Source organism: Lactuca virosa, chromosome 4 (assembly GCF_052849685.1).
Source record: "Lactuca virosa cultivar CGN04683 chromosome 4, Lactuca_virosa_CGN04683_v6, whole genome shotgun sequence".
Lineage (NCBI taxonomy): Eukaryota > Viridiplantae > Streptophyta > Magnoliopsida > Asterales > Asteraceae > Lactuca > Lactuca virosa.
This window is the reverse complement of record NC_136429.1, coordinates 428,551,559-428,565,711: the sequence shown is the minus strand read 5'-3', so window position 1 is coordinate 428,565,711 and position 14,153 is coordinate 428,551,559. Positions and strand designations below refer to the sequence as shown.

At 36.2% G+C, this 14,153-nt stretch overlaps 1 protein-coding gene across 1 annotated transcript; it reads left to right on the top strand.

Annotated features, from left to right (window-relative positions):
- The first annotated feature begins 886 nt into the window (after positions 1–886).
- On the top strand, positions 887–5,162 carry LOC145109032 (uncharacterized). Its single transcript, XM_079046138.1, has 8 exons — positions 887–1,141; positions 1,559–1,692; positions 1,790–1,847; positions 1,925–2,059; positions 2,653–3,255; positions 3,322–3,465; positions 3,772–3,900; positions 4,327–5,162. The coding sequence occupies exons 1-8, from the start codon at positions 1,085–1,087 to the stop codon at positions 4,894–4,896; spliced, it is 1,830 nt and encodes a 609-aa protein (XP_078902264.1). The 5' UTR covers positions 887–1,084; the 3' UTR covers positions 4,897–5,162.
- Positions 5,163–14,153: the final 8,991 nt, after the last annotated feature.

Here is a 14,153-nt window from a genome sequence, read left to right as displayed (position 1 = left end):
CAAGAAGGAATGCCCTTGGCGCAACAACATCCTTCTTGGCCCATCCCTTCAACATATGGCGCAACAAGGTTCCCTTGTTGCTCCATATCACTCCCAAGTGCTCCAAACCTCTTCCAGGTTCTCCAAACCCCCTTTTGTATGATCCGTTCCTTTGGCACTTGATCCGTTCCTTTGTCAGATGATCCATTCATTTCTCAAATGATCCTTTCCTTTATCACATGCTCCATGAACCCCAAGTGCTCCATTGAGTTCTAAGTGCTCCAAATGCTCGAGTCACATTTAACAGTCACTTTAATGGTTAGTAATTTATAGCAATTCATCTTTATTGTTGCAAATTCTAACATTTGAATGTTTTTCCCATTACCAGTAAAACCCATCGAATCGCCCCTTTTTCTCCCGTTAACCCTCATTAAAAACGTCAGTTTTTAGTCAATTGAGCTTTTAAAAATCTGGGTACAAAAGAGACGATATAAGGGCAATCAAGGGGAAATTTCTCGAGGTGAACCAATACGATGGAAGACGTTGGCGACACCATTCTCCATTCTCCATTTTTGGTTTATGATCGAAGGAAAGAGAAACGCACCTCTAACTATGTGGGAAGAAAGAGGGACGAAGAGGATAAAGTGGTAATCTGGTCGGTGAATGGTGAATAAAACATTATGGATGGGTAAAAATGGTCATTTTACAATGCTTTAGTAGCCTAATACTAACATATTTAGTAGGTGGGACCAATATCGAAACAAAAGCCAAAGTTACCGACAAACTTCCAACAAAATCGAAGGTTGGATATTGGAACTTAGATGCATAGTAGAGGGACCATTTGTGTACAATTCACAATAGCAATAAAATGCAAAGATGGGGTTCGTTTCAAATGCATCCGATCAGAATCGGAAAAAAGAATACTCCTCAAACTCCATCGTTCCTTCTTTCCCCTTTCAATTCTCCGTAATCCCAGACAAACTCACTGCCGATTCGCTCAAAAAACTTGATCACAATCCTCAACCCTATAAAAAGAAACTCTAAATTATCAAATTTCCCCCCTTTTACAACCCTAATTCACCTTACTTCTTACAATCTTGTATACATGGTTACTGATAGCTCCCCCAATTTCGACGATGGAGCTGACATTTTTTCTCCAATGGTATCGATTCCCCCTTTTCAATTTGGCTTTGATCTTCAATTTACATTAGCGATATATGTTTCAGAAAGTGTAGCTTTCTGATCGGTTTATGGTAATCACATATGTATGATCTTGATTCTTGATTTAGATTGTCAAACATTCCTTTCCTTAGTGTGGAATAAAGCTCTATTTGTTTCTTTTATTCAATTCGATATTAATTGCAGCTAATGATGAGTTTAATTCATCCCGTCAGCACATACCTTTTACTATAGTCGCAATCTAGGTAAAACAATAATTTCCTAGGATGAATTTCTTGAAAGTATTTGCAATATTAAACTGGGATTAGCTGATAATTAGTGTGATTATGTGTAATCTTGATCAATTTCTGTTATCGCATCATTTAAAAGACGACTCGGGGACTTGTTCTTTTTTAAATAGGTGCCAAGTGAAAGTGATTCTATGGTGATAAAGAGAAAAGAAATGACAGGTCTTGAGCTCGAAGGGAGCAGAAGGAAGAAAAAGAAGAAGCAAAGTGGTACACCTCGTCCTGCTTGCTCTTGGGTACATTTTAGGTGATAAAAAAAATATAAATTTTCTTATTACTCATTTGCGTCTCCTTTTAATACATGGGTTAATTTTTTGCTATACGTATTGTTAAAAATGTTGTAGCCGTGAATTCATCAAGGAGTACAGTGCTTCACATCCCGAATCTTCTGGTCTGAAAGTTGTAAGCATCTGATGATAAAAAATCATTAAAAATTGTTAAATGGGGTTCATGTTGATGTTGATGTTATCTTCTTTCAGGCAACAAGAGCAGCTTCAGATGCATGGAAAGTGATGACTTTAGAAGAAAAGTCAAAATACACGAAACGTGCACGTGAAGTGTGGGATGACTACTTGAGTTCCGCACCTGCTCGTGAACCTAAACCGAGAAAACAGGTGACACCATCTTTTTAGACGTGTCTGTTTATGTCAGCAGACTTGTGGGCCACTGTGTACCTGATTTATTACACATGCTTCTGACAGTCAGTTTATGTCAGCAACCTATTAGGGCCACCGTGTACTTGATTTATGTCAACCTAGTGGGTCACTGTATACCTGTAATAAATATTTATAATAAATATTTATTACAGATGCTTCTGACTATCTGTTTATGTCAGCAGCCTCCTAGTGGGCCACTGTGTACCTGACTTATTACACTTGCTTCTGACTGTCTGTTTATGTCAGCAACCTAGTGGGCCACTGTGTACTTGATTTATGTCAACAACTTAGTGGGCCATTGTTTACCTGATGTATTAATTATTACAGATGCTTTTTGACAGTTTGTTTATGTCAGCAACATAGTGGGCCACTGTGTACCTGATTGATGTCAACAACCTAATGGGCTATTGTGTACCTGATTTATTACAAATGCTTCTGACAGTCTGTTTATGTCAGCAATCTAGTGGGCCACTGTGTACCTGATTTATACATCTGTCAGTAATTTAGTGGGCCCTTTTGTAGGATGTTTACTTATTACATTTGTGTTGCAGGCAAACCTAGTGACTCGGTGTTCTCCGGGACGGTTAGTCAACGTGTTGAAACACTTTACAGTTGACCAAAAAGAAGCGGTAAAAAGCATGGGATTCGGTAGTCTTCTTGACCTCAAATGTAGAACTTTGAGACGCAGTCTATGCCTATGGCTTCTAGAAAGATTCAACACAATACGACGTAGTTTAGAGATTTGTGGTGAAAGAATCCCATTATACCCTCACGATGTTGAACTTGTAATGGGCTTACCAGCATCCGGAAAAGATGTGGTCAACTCAGGACCCGATGACTTAGTTGCAGAATTAAGACAAAAATATAATGCTTCAAATCGAGGGATTTCGGTTAGGTTTCTTGAAGAAAGATTAGGGCAACCGGAAGCAGGAGATGATTTCAAAAGGGCGTTTCTTTTGTATGTTTTGGGTACCCTTTTGTGTCCAACTGCAAGATTAGATGTTAGCCCTTCGTTTCTTCATCTGTTGACTGATATGGATTGTATTCATGAGTATAATTGGGCTAAATTCTTGCTTGATCGGTTAGTTAGAGAGGTGTCAAGGTTTAGACAAGGGAAACAAAGAGCAGTTGGTGGGTGTCTTTTGTTTCTTCAGGTGAGTTTTTGAATATATTTTTGTTTTTTTTAATGTGGGGTTTAAGATTTGATGATGTTTTTACAGATTTTTTACTATGAGTGTGTTGCGATTGGAGGGAGTTGTGAACCAGGTCCTGTTGTTGTTCCATGTTTATCGTTGTGGACAGAGGAAGCTATTTCTGAGAGAGAGAAACAGGAGAAAGAGCTTGGTGGTTATGGATGTGGAGAGGTAAGTTTTTTTTTTTTTTTTTGGATTTAAATGATTTTTTTTACATGGGTATACATGTACATATAGATATATGCGTATAATATACATATACATATGCAATTTTAAGAAAAGTTAGTGTTTTTTGGACAATTGATGGAAATTAAATTCCAAAAAGAACATTTCATACATGATATACCCTTTGTCCAAAATGTATTTGGATCTTTTGTAAGCTTGCAAGAAATCCAAGTACTATGTTTTTAAAATTTTTTTTGATCAATTCATTTTTTTTTTCATCTAAAAATTTTAATATTTGTTTTTCATTTGAAGGTGATATGCAAGGAGAGAGGTCTTGGATTGGGATTAATAAATGACAGGGATCATGTTGATGTCCTCCCATTAAGAGAAGTCGCTGTTAGAGTTAACCGTGGTATTCTTGTTCGACAAGAAGAAAATCTGGTAAAAAAATTACCATTTTTTTAAAATTATATAATTTTAAATATACAATTTCATCGGAATCGGAATCGAAGATTCCACCGGAACCGGAATCCAAGATTCCACTGGAACCGGAATCCAAGATTCCACCATAACCAGAATCCAAGATTCCACCATAATCGAAGATTCCACCGGAATCGGAATCCAAGATTCCCATCGGAATCGGAATCCAATACTCCAACCGGAATTGGAATCCAATACTCCCACCGGAATCGGAATCCTAGATTCCATTCCATGGCATGTTTGGTTTCCGATTGGAAAGAATCCAATTCCGTCATCCTTTCCAGGGGAGGCGGGTGGAAGGAATTCAATTCAGTTCAATTCAATTCAATTCAATTCGGTTCGTTTTTTCTTTTTTGTTAAAAGACGAAAATACCCTTGTGGCTGCAGGAAAACGTACCGTTTGCATACAAGAACGAGAACACGCCACCTGTCCGAATCGACAACTACACCTACAAAAACACACTAGAGTACACACACACAAATCGCAACATATACGCATCCCAAACCACATGCCCTCTTCTAAACTGCAACTTCACAGGATTATTCACAGAATTATCAAATCATTTCACCACCAAACATTGGGATTCCGGAAGGCGATTCCAGTATTCCTCCCCATTACCAGTGTCATTAGGAATGGATGAAACCTTCCTTGTTCTTCAAGCAGAAGAAGATGGAGCTCTTTTTTTACTCAATAAAGGAACCGAAAACATCGGACATACGGTTATGGTAACGTGTATTGGCCCGAGTCACAGTAATGAGCGATTCCATTACTGTCTTGTGTCGGAAAGAGGGAATAGCACATTGCGGTTGAAATCCTTCACACAGACTCTTCCTGGAAGGGTTGAAGGAATTCCACCTTCGGATTTTCTTTTGGTGCCTTTTGGGTATTTGAATTCATCTGGGGAATTGAATTTGGAGGTTTGTATATGGAATCCTTCGGATTTAGCTGAAGTTTGATTAAAAGAAAGAAAAAAAAAAGTTATTTTTTCGAGAGGAATCGACTTTTTTAACCATTGTTTCAGGTTATGAAAGTTGGTTGCTCTGTTTTTTTTAATGGGATTTAGGAAGTGTATGTAGTAGGATATGAATATGATGGTGAAAGAATGTGATTTCTTTTTATAAGTTTGAGGTTATTTTTGTTTATCTTATAGTAATAGAACATATATATAAGTGATGTAAGTTTTTTTGAATATATAGATTTTAAAGCTTGCAATTTCTGATGATATGGTGGATATGTGACTTCGTAGGTTTTTTATAATAGATATTTATGATTTTGTGAATGAAAATATAATTAAACTATTGTTATATTAAGAAATTGGATTTAGAATTATTCTTGCATGCTCTTTCACAACAGCATAAACAGTGATCTTACTTGGAATTTACCGCAAAAAAAAAAAATTGTTAATTTTTTTTTATTAATAATAGCAAAAAACTTGATACTTTCTACCATTATAGCATTTTGACATACAAAATCAGGTCAAATACAGGCATGTGTATATCTACAAATGTTATAAATACTATTTGATGACAGTTTTAAGCATGACATGGTTTGCATTCCATGATGCCAATTCTTTAAATATGACTAAACGTTTAAACGTGAATGATTATGTTATATGATGAAATATATTAACAGTTGTGTTTTAAGTTTTTAATTAAATGCATTTAGATAATGACAGTTTTTTGTTTTTACAATACACCATGTTTCGAGAACAATTATTCTGTGTTTATGCAGTCAAGATTTTGGTCTAGATATGAGACCCACCGGTCAAGGTTAACTATAGGAGGTCAAAGGGGGGGGGGGGGGGGGGTCAAAGCATGGGTTAAGTAAGGGTTGTTAAAAGTAGACTTCCATCCATTATATTCAAGGGATAACATCACAGATGTCATACAAACTCTCGAGTTTTATTTTAAAAGGTCCTTTGTGTTTCTTTTGATAGTATATGTGCTTAAAGTCTAGTTTTATGTGTTAGAAAACTCATTATCTACAAAATGAGGGGGGTGAACCGGTCATCTTTTGTCTAGTCAACCAAGTTATGTGTTGCATTGGCCCGCCGTGTCAGAGAATGCCATAGAGAGTGCCATTCGGAATCCATAAGAGAATAAAATATCATGATTCACAGTCTTTTATTTCTCGTTTCAAGCACAACCCTTCTCACAATACCTCAAGATCAATATTCACTTAAGGAATGTTCATCATGAACCCATTTTGTTACTATGATTCTATATAGATCATGTGTTTTTTTTCGAGGATGTTGAGAATAATGATTTACACAATACAACGATTTACACAAGAGAAGTACGAGAATCTGTACTATTGTTAGCTAGAAGAATGATTGTGTGAAGGATTAAGGTTGAATTCTAATGAGATTGAATATCTTGAGTTCATCGACATTATATGGTTGTAGAGTCCAACTGCTGATGTACATCGACCATTTTGGTACGAACATACATGTATGGTTTGATGAAGACAAATATAAAGTTGTTAGTTTTGAGGAAAACTAAAACTATTCAAGTGTAGCATAGCAGATATGTCAAGAGAAATGGATGATATAATTAACCTAAATGATTTCAGTAGTCCAATGAACAAGACCAAACAAGGATTCTCTTTTGAGTAAGTTGTGCCCTAATGGAATCCCACCCTGGAAAGACTACCTCGTGATGATCCAAAACGGGTTATTAGGATGATACAGTGTTGACTCAGGTGAGAATGTCACATACTTTAACGCCCACAACTTCGGACTAGACAATTAAGATATAATAAGTGATCATTATTATAATTTGAACATTCGAGTAGGGAAATCGTTAGTCTCGTGTGTCGCAGACTGCCTATTATAAGTGTTTTATGGAATTTATCGATAAGCGATAAAACGACATTTTGATAGAAGGTTATTTGGATAAATAGTCTTAACCAAAGTTATAGTAGATGTGAAAAGGATCCTGTACATATAAAGAACTCTGAAATCCGACTTCGTATGAAAAAATTATGCTTCTTCGAAGTTTCGCGATTAAATCGACACAGTTATGTGTGTCGTAAAAAGTGAAGTTTATATAGGTTTCTTATTAGCTTAAGTAATCTAAATGAAAGTCGTAGTAATCGTAAAATCTAGAGCGTGCATAAAGAGTTCGTCCAAATCTAAATTCGTATGAGGAAGTTATGATTTTTCGAAGTTTCAACGCAGTAGTGCGGACAAAGAAATCGAAATTCAAATTGGTTTACTGTTAGATAAAACAATCTAAATGAGTGTTGAAGATCTCGTGATTAGGAGTCCGTCGATATAAAGACAATCAAGAATGAAGTTCGTACGAAAAAGTTATGAATTTCGCACGGACTTTAAAAATCTAAACCGGTCTATATATGAATTTTAGTTAGAATGAGAATTAGTTATTGAGACTTTAATGAAAGTTGTAGAGCTCGTCAAGAGGATTCCGGGAATATAAAGAAAATTGAAAACGGAGCTCATATGTGAAAGTTATGGCCATTCGAAGATCTACGAGAATTTACCTAAGCTGATGACGTGGCACCACCTGGTGGCGCCACGTGGCGTGGTCGGATAGCCGGCTCCTCCAAGAGACACGGTGACATGGTGTAACATGGTCGTGACACGTGGCGTAGAGAGAATAGGCCACATGTCATCTTCTAGAAGGGATGACGCGGGCTTATGCGATTGTGACACGTGACACGTTTCTGATGGGCCAGCACACTCCTCCTGAGGCGCGGCGCGCCTCTTGTCTGAATGTTGCACGTCCCCTGAACCCTATATAATGTTGCCGATTTTCTTCTCATTTCCTCACAAATCACTAAAAGTCTCTCTAAAATCTCTCTAGCCTTTGAGTTCGATTCTTCCCAACTTTTAGAACATTTTAGTAGAAACTCTGGAGCTCTAGGAGCCTAACGAAAATAAGTGTTCGGGTCGGAGTTCTGCCCACACAATTTAGTGGTTTTCGTTAAAACCACTGTAAGTTAAGCTGCACTTATTTTATTTCAAGTGTAACTTATATTTATATTCATAGTCGTTATGAATTTATAAATAAGATTTATAAGTGATTCCAAGTTATTATATTGATTGATCTACTTATGAGGGTGATGTCTAGGCTAGATTTCGTGAGGTGTTTAAAGTGTAATTTCCAAACAATATAATTTGTATACCAAACAGACCATACCTCCAGAATAATTTTACTTGGCTGCTCCTTACTTGATAGATCTTGATGTAAATATTGGGATTATTGAGGTATCTAGACTATCATTAGTCATAAGAAATATGAGACTAAGACTTAATGATAATCATACCTAGGTCACATCAAAGTAAAAGTCAAGGTGTTAAGCGGAGTGCTGCCAAATTCACTAGTTATCAATTTTAACAAGTGACTTAATGATAATAATACCTCAGAATGTTCTGAACAGTTGTTTAATAACTTTAGTCACACAAAGTTCTAGTCCCTTTTCCCTATCAATGTCCAAGGTATTTTGGAAAAATCAGAACAAGTGAATATCATAACATATGCAATCGATCCTATATCCGAAGCATATGGGACTCAATTCATAAGACCTTGTATCTTTTGCTACAATATTTCCATATATTGATTTTCCTATGTTGGATCATTTCAACATGATATTCATATATATTCATGACTAAGTTCTATTAGAACCTTCAATCTAAACTTTTAGATTTGAAACGAAGTATGAGTGCTCTCTCCCTTAAGTCTAGCATAGAGAAACAATTTCCAAACTTTGCAACTTGCAAATTTGTAAGCTTTGTTTCCTACAAATAGTATTGCCAACTTGCAACACTTAGCATAACAATTATGCTCCCACTAGCTTTGACATGTATTCAGAAATCAACTGGACTTGTAGAAGTCAATACTCTTGACTTTCTTACTAAAATAAATATTTCTAATACGTGATGCTTCGATAAGTCTCTAGCTAGACTTCTCAAGCATACACACCTTTCATTAGATAGCATATATGTGTGTGTTTAAACCCTTTAAGAACTTATAACCATATGTACCGAAGGTTCAAATAATTCCTTGCCATTTCTCACAATTCGAACTATGAAAAGGGATGCTGTAATCATATTGTGAATTTGAGAATGCAATTATCACAACTACTAACCATGATGTTACTTATCAGATCTTTAAAATCTATTAGTGAAAGTGTTTCCTCATAATCACTCATGAATTAGAGAGAAACCTTTTTCCACCTAGATTTTATGATGTACATGTTCCTATCTATGTGAATCTATCATTTCCAACCCACAATCATAAGATAAGGTTGAGGACAAAACCAAAATCAAATTTAGTTTTCCTTTCATGGACATAACTTTGCTTATTCTTAATTTCCTGCCTTCTGGCAGCACAAGAGCCTACCAGTGCTTCCGCGTTGTTAAGCAGCTCACCCATATTGATCAATGTACATTCACTGACCAACGTGCTCTGCCTTTTGCAGTCAAATGAGAACCCTAGAACTCATAAGCATTGCCAACTCAACTGGAAAGTACACAGAAACAAGAATGTGTCAACTTAACATGATAGGTTATCAACCTCAGCCCGTGTGTTAGTGGTAACTAAAAGGTTTATTCTCGATTGGTTCCTGAACTTTTCAAGATCAATAAGGCTCCCACTGACTTCTTGACATATAAGTTTTCTTTCTCGAGGAACATTCCTTGACGAGCAAAAACAAATATTCAAAAGTTAGTGTGGATTCTAGACAAGAAAACACTTCATTGAATTTGGTCTTAGTTTATCCTTTGTTTTAACCAAAAACATCACAACTACCAATTCCATATGTGATAGAGAAAGAAAACATTATTACTCCACATTTCATGAGGTGTTATAAACCTACTTAGTATGAAATGAGCTTCAAGGTATGATTTGTAGTAACTAGAGCATGGATCTAATACTTGATTGGAATCAAAGTATGACTCACCTCCTGATTGAACCATTTCAACAATATCCGATTCCTCTTCTTAGTCAAACAATTGCACTAAGATGTTCTTCGAAGATCAATTGTGATATAGTACAACAATCATTAAGAAGATCACAAAACACGATACTAAAGTACTCTCCTTTCCTTTCAGATTGGAGAAACTTTTATCTTTCTGCCTAATTGATTCTTCTTATCCGTTCTGCTACTCTTTGAAACTTTTTCAAAGTATAAGAATTATGCTTAATCTTATAAACACAACCATCTTTACTGAAACATCAGTAAATCATGACGAATAGAGTTATTGTCCTTTGCGGTGGATCTGAAGAGTCCATATCAATAGACCAGATCCATTAGTCCTTCACTTTGACTCACATAAACATGTGATCAATGAATTATTCATAATCTTCCAACGATCAAGATTCTCATACATCACACAATTCGAATTGTATGACTCTAAGTTTCTATCCAACTGATACTTGGGTGATGAGAATATATTATCACTTATTTTATTATGACATTACCACAATTGAAATAACAAGAATCAAATCCATAATTAATATTGATAATATTAGAAATGTAATCAACACTATCATCAATACCATTGTAATAAAGTAAGCAAAACAGATAAACCAAAATTTCACTTTTATTGATAATAAACGAAAAATTTGGAACTTGTTCTTACAATGCATAAAATAAAAACTATGTTTCTAGACATTTCCTAAGTAATCTATTAAATTATAATAACTCCTAAGTAGAAGCTCCAAATTCTGATCATCGAACCATGCGACCGAAATCCATATCTCACAATCAAAATTAGCTCACTCTTCTTAAGCTTCCTTCTTTCTTTTAGATCCTACAATACCATCAAAATGTGATCATCACAACATGTATTAATAATCTATGAATAGGATCTTGTTAAAAATAATGGAGTTACATAATGGATGTACCTGAAGTAGAGTCACACAACTTGACTTTACCATCTCTAAGATCTTTCAGGTAGTCTGGGCAGCTTCGCAACCAATGTCCCTTCAATTTGGAATAGAAACATATGGACTCTTTAGGGTTAGCACATGGAACTATCTCAGAACTAGCTTTTCTCTTTACCATATGGTCAAATAGTTTGACCTTGGACGATCCCTTTCCACTGGGAAGAGAAATGTTTTCTGGATCACCATTGCCACCTTTGTCAATGTCCATGGAAACTTTGGAGTTTGATCCTTCAAACACTTTTGCTTCACTTGTGCTCTTAAGCATTTCTGCTTCAGCAACAATCAACATATGTGTCAGATCAATTAGGGTCATGTTGTGGCCGCTCATATAAAAGTCCTCAATGAACTGACTATATGACTCAGGAAGCGAAAGGAGAACCCAATCAATGGCTTGCTCCCTATATAAAACGACACCCGATCTTTCCAATTTGTCAATGTATGATTTCATTTTCAGAACGTGCGTACACATAAAATTTCCTTATTTATGTTTGCATGCCAATATGGCTTGAGTAGTTTCGTATCTTTCAACTCGTGACATGGGGAGAGTCATTGGAGGAGGAGGAAGAAAAGTTGGAGAAGCATGACGTCCATTTCCACCATTGCTCGAAGAAGGGAACATACTTTCACCTTGACTAGAATGTGGAAGATCATCTTCAGATGGTAGATGAAAATCATTTCCAACATAATTAGGAAGGCCATTGTTGTCTTGACTATGAGAAAAGAGAATTCAAGTTAGTTGATTTTAATCCTTAATTATTAACCCACAAATTTAAATTAAGGCTAGGATCCATATTTGATGGGTTTTAAGCACTATAACAATCCTATGGTGCACATACAACCCTAATGCTTTGGATCTAGGTTTTCTCAAGTTATACATGCAATATTGAATATCCAAAGCATGAACCCTAATCTAGCATACAATTTCGAGAATTACAACATAAAAGCAAGTTAGAAGAATACCTCTTTGTTGTAGCTAGTGATCTTCAACCTTTGAGAGCTTAGTACCTCAAATGTGATACCTCTAATAAGTCACAAACACCAAGAACAATGGAGGATTATGAGAGAGAGGCTAGGAGGCACTCAAAATCGGCTAGGGTTTCTCTTAGAAGCATCAGGGCCGATTTTGGGTGTGCTAGGGGATCTATTTATAGTGTAGGATCATTAGGGTTTTAACATTGGAAACCCTAATTCACTTGCTTAGGCCTTAAGCAATCCAATAACCCTTATGGTAAGCCCCCATGGATGAAATCTTCATGGACCCTCACATAGATTTCGTCTAGGCCTAATCAATATGGATCATTAGACCAAACTATAAGATTTACTGATTTACCTAATCAGTCCCCGGTACTTTAATCAGTCTCTTTTGATCACTAAATTAATTCCAAATTAAATCTTGATCAATACTAATTAAATTATATGATTTCTCAATTAATATATTATTCTTATAACCTATTAATAAACCACAATTAACCTCTTTTCCAATATTCATCCTATCAAATTGCTATGGTGAAGGCAACCCAAAAGGACCATGCTACAATCGGGTCAAGTACATACCAATTATAGTTATGAGCTTAGACACATAATCCAACAGTCTCCCACTTGGATAAGTCTAATAACTATAACTGCCAATGCAACTTCAAAATCCGATTAGCAATCGTAGCTCTCAAAAGCCGCTGTCGAACTCTGATCTAATCAATGACGCGTCCTTTAGATAAGGGATCATATAGTCCTCTGCTCTTCAAGATATCGTGTGGACAAAGACATGGAACATAGTCATCCTTATTGTCCAGTAGTTTGTTTCCCGATTTCTGATTTGTTTGACATAGAACTTAGTTGAACACATCAATTCAGTCCTGACCAGGCCCGACACATAAGTCAACACAAAATCATCGAGGGGCCCAAGATATCTCTTTTAATCCTCGTAAAAAAATGAACAAATAAACTTCGACTTATATGCTTGTATTAACTACTTGTTAAATAATACACAATAATACGTTTTATAACATCAATTTATTGATGCGTTTTCGTATTATCAATGCACAACCAACTCGTAATCAACAACTCATATATCTTGGTATGAAGACTATATGATATTATCGTCTCACAATCACTCGTGATAAATTCCATGAAGCGATTCATGTGAGCTTAGGTTTAATCCAATACTCAAATCTTATTTCAGGAGTACTCATGAACGTTGCAGCAAACTTTTGCTATGTCTAAACACCTTAGACAATCTACATGCCAATTTATGACAATCTTGCCTCAGTAGCTACCTCCAAAGTATGATCGAATGTGGATAATTTGAATAATCTTATTATTCTGGAAGTCAAAACATGCAAAATTGAAACAATAGTAAACAATTGACACAAGATAGTAACTTTACTCATAACTAAAACTCCTTTATTCAATCATCAAATTTCAATTACATTTTATCTATTACAAGTTTCTAATTAGCTATCTAATCACTAAAACTAATATCGTTTTTTAGCCCAATACTCCTAACATGCTACAAGTGCTTAACCCTCCTCAGTCCCTTCGTAAGGGGATCTGTTGGGTTCTCCTCTGACGATACTCTCTTTACTACGAGGAGTCCTTCTTCTACCCGATGTCTAATAAAGTGATATTTTCTGTCGATATGCTTGGATCTGCCATGATCCCTTGGTTCCTTGGTTAAGGTGACCGCACCCTCGTTATCACAGAAAATCTCCATAGGCTCCTTTATGGCAGGTACAACTCCAAGGTCTCCAATGAAGTTCTTTAGCCATATTGCCTCCTTCGACGCTTCGCTTGCTGCTATGTACTCTGATTCACACGTTGAATCAGCCACAGTCTCCTGCTTGGAACTTTTCCATGTTAATACTCCTCCATTTAGTGTAAATACCCAACCTGACTGAGAGTGAAAATTATCTCGGCCAGTCTGAAAACTGGCGTCACTAAACCTTGTCACTCTCAAGTCATCACTCCCACCAAGGGTAAGGATCCAATCCTTAGTCCTTCGTAAGTACTTAAGAATGTTCTTTACTGCAATCCAGTAAGCCCTACCAGGGTTACCTTGATATCGACTAACCATGCTCAAAGCAAAAGCCACATCAGGGCGAGTACACGTCATAACATACATGATCGAGCCAACGGCGGAAGCATAAGGTACTCGACTCATCTGTGATATTTATGCCTCGATACTCGGACTTTGAGTCTTACTCAACTTGGTATTGCTTTGGATTGGCAATTCTCCTTTCTTGGAATTCTCCATGCTAAAACGTTTCAACACTTTATCCAAGTAGGTACTTTGACTAAGTCCCTAT

Excerpts from the sequence above, each read along its gene's own strand:
- LOC145109032 (XM_079046138.1), top strand. The coding sequence starts at position 1,085 with ATGGTTACTGATAGCTCCCCCAATTTCGACGATGGAGCTGACATTTTT. Across the intron at positions 1,693-1,789 it reads TGCTCTTGGGTACATTTTAG|CCGTGAATTCATCAAGGAGT; the intron begins GTGATAAAAAAA and ends AAAATGTTGTAG. Across the intron at positions 3,256-3,321 it reads GGTGTCTTTTGTTTCTTCAG|ATTTTTTACTATGAGTGTGT; the intron begins GTGAGTTTTTGA and ends ATGTTTTTACAG.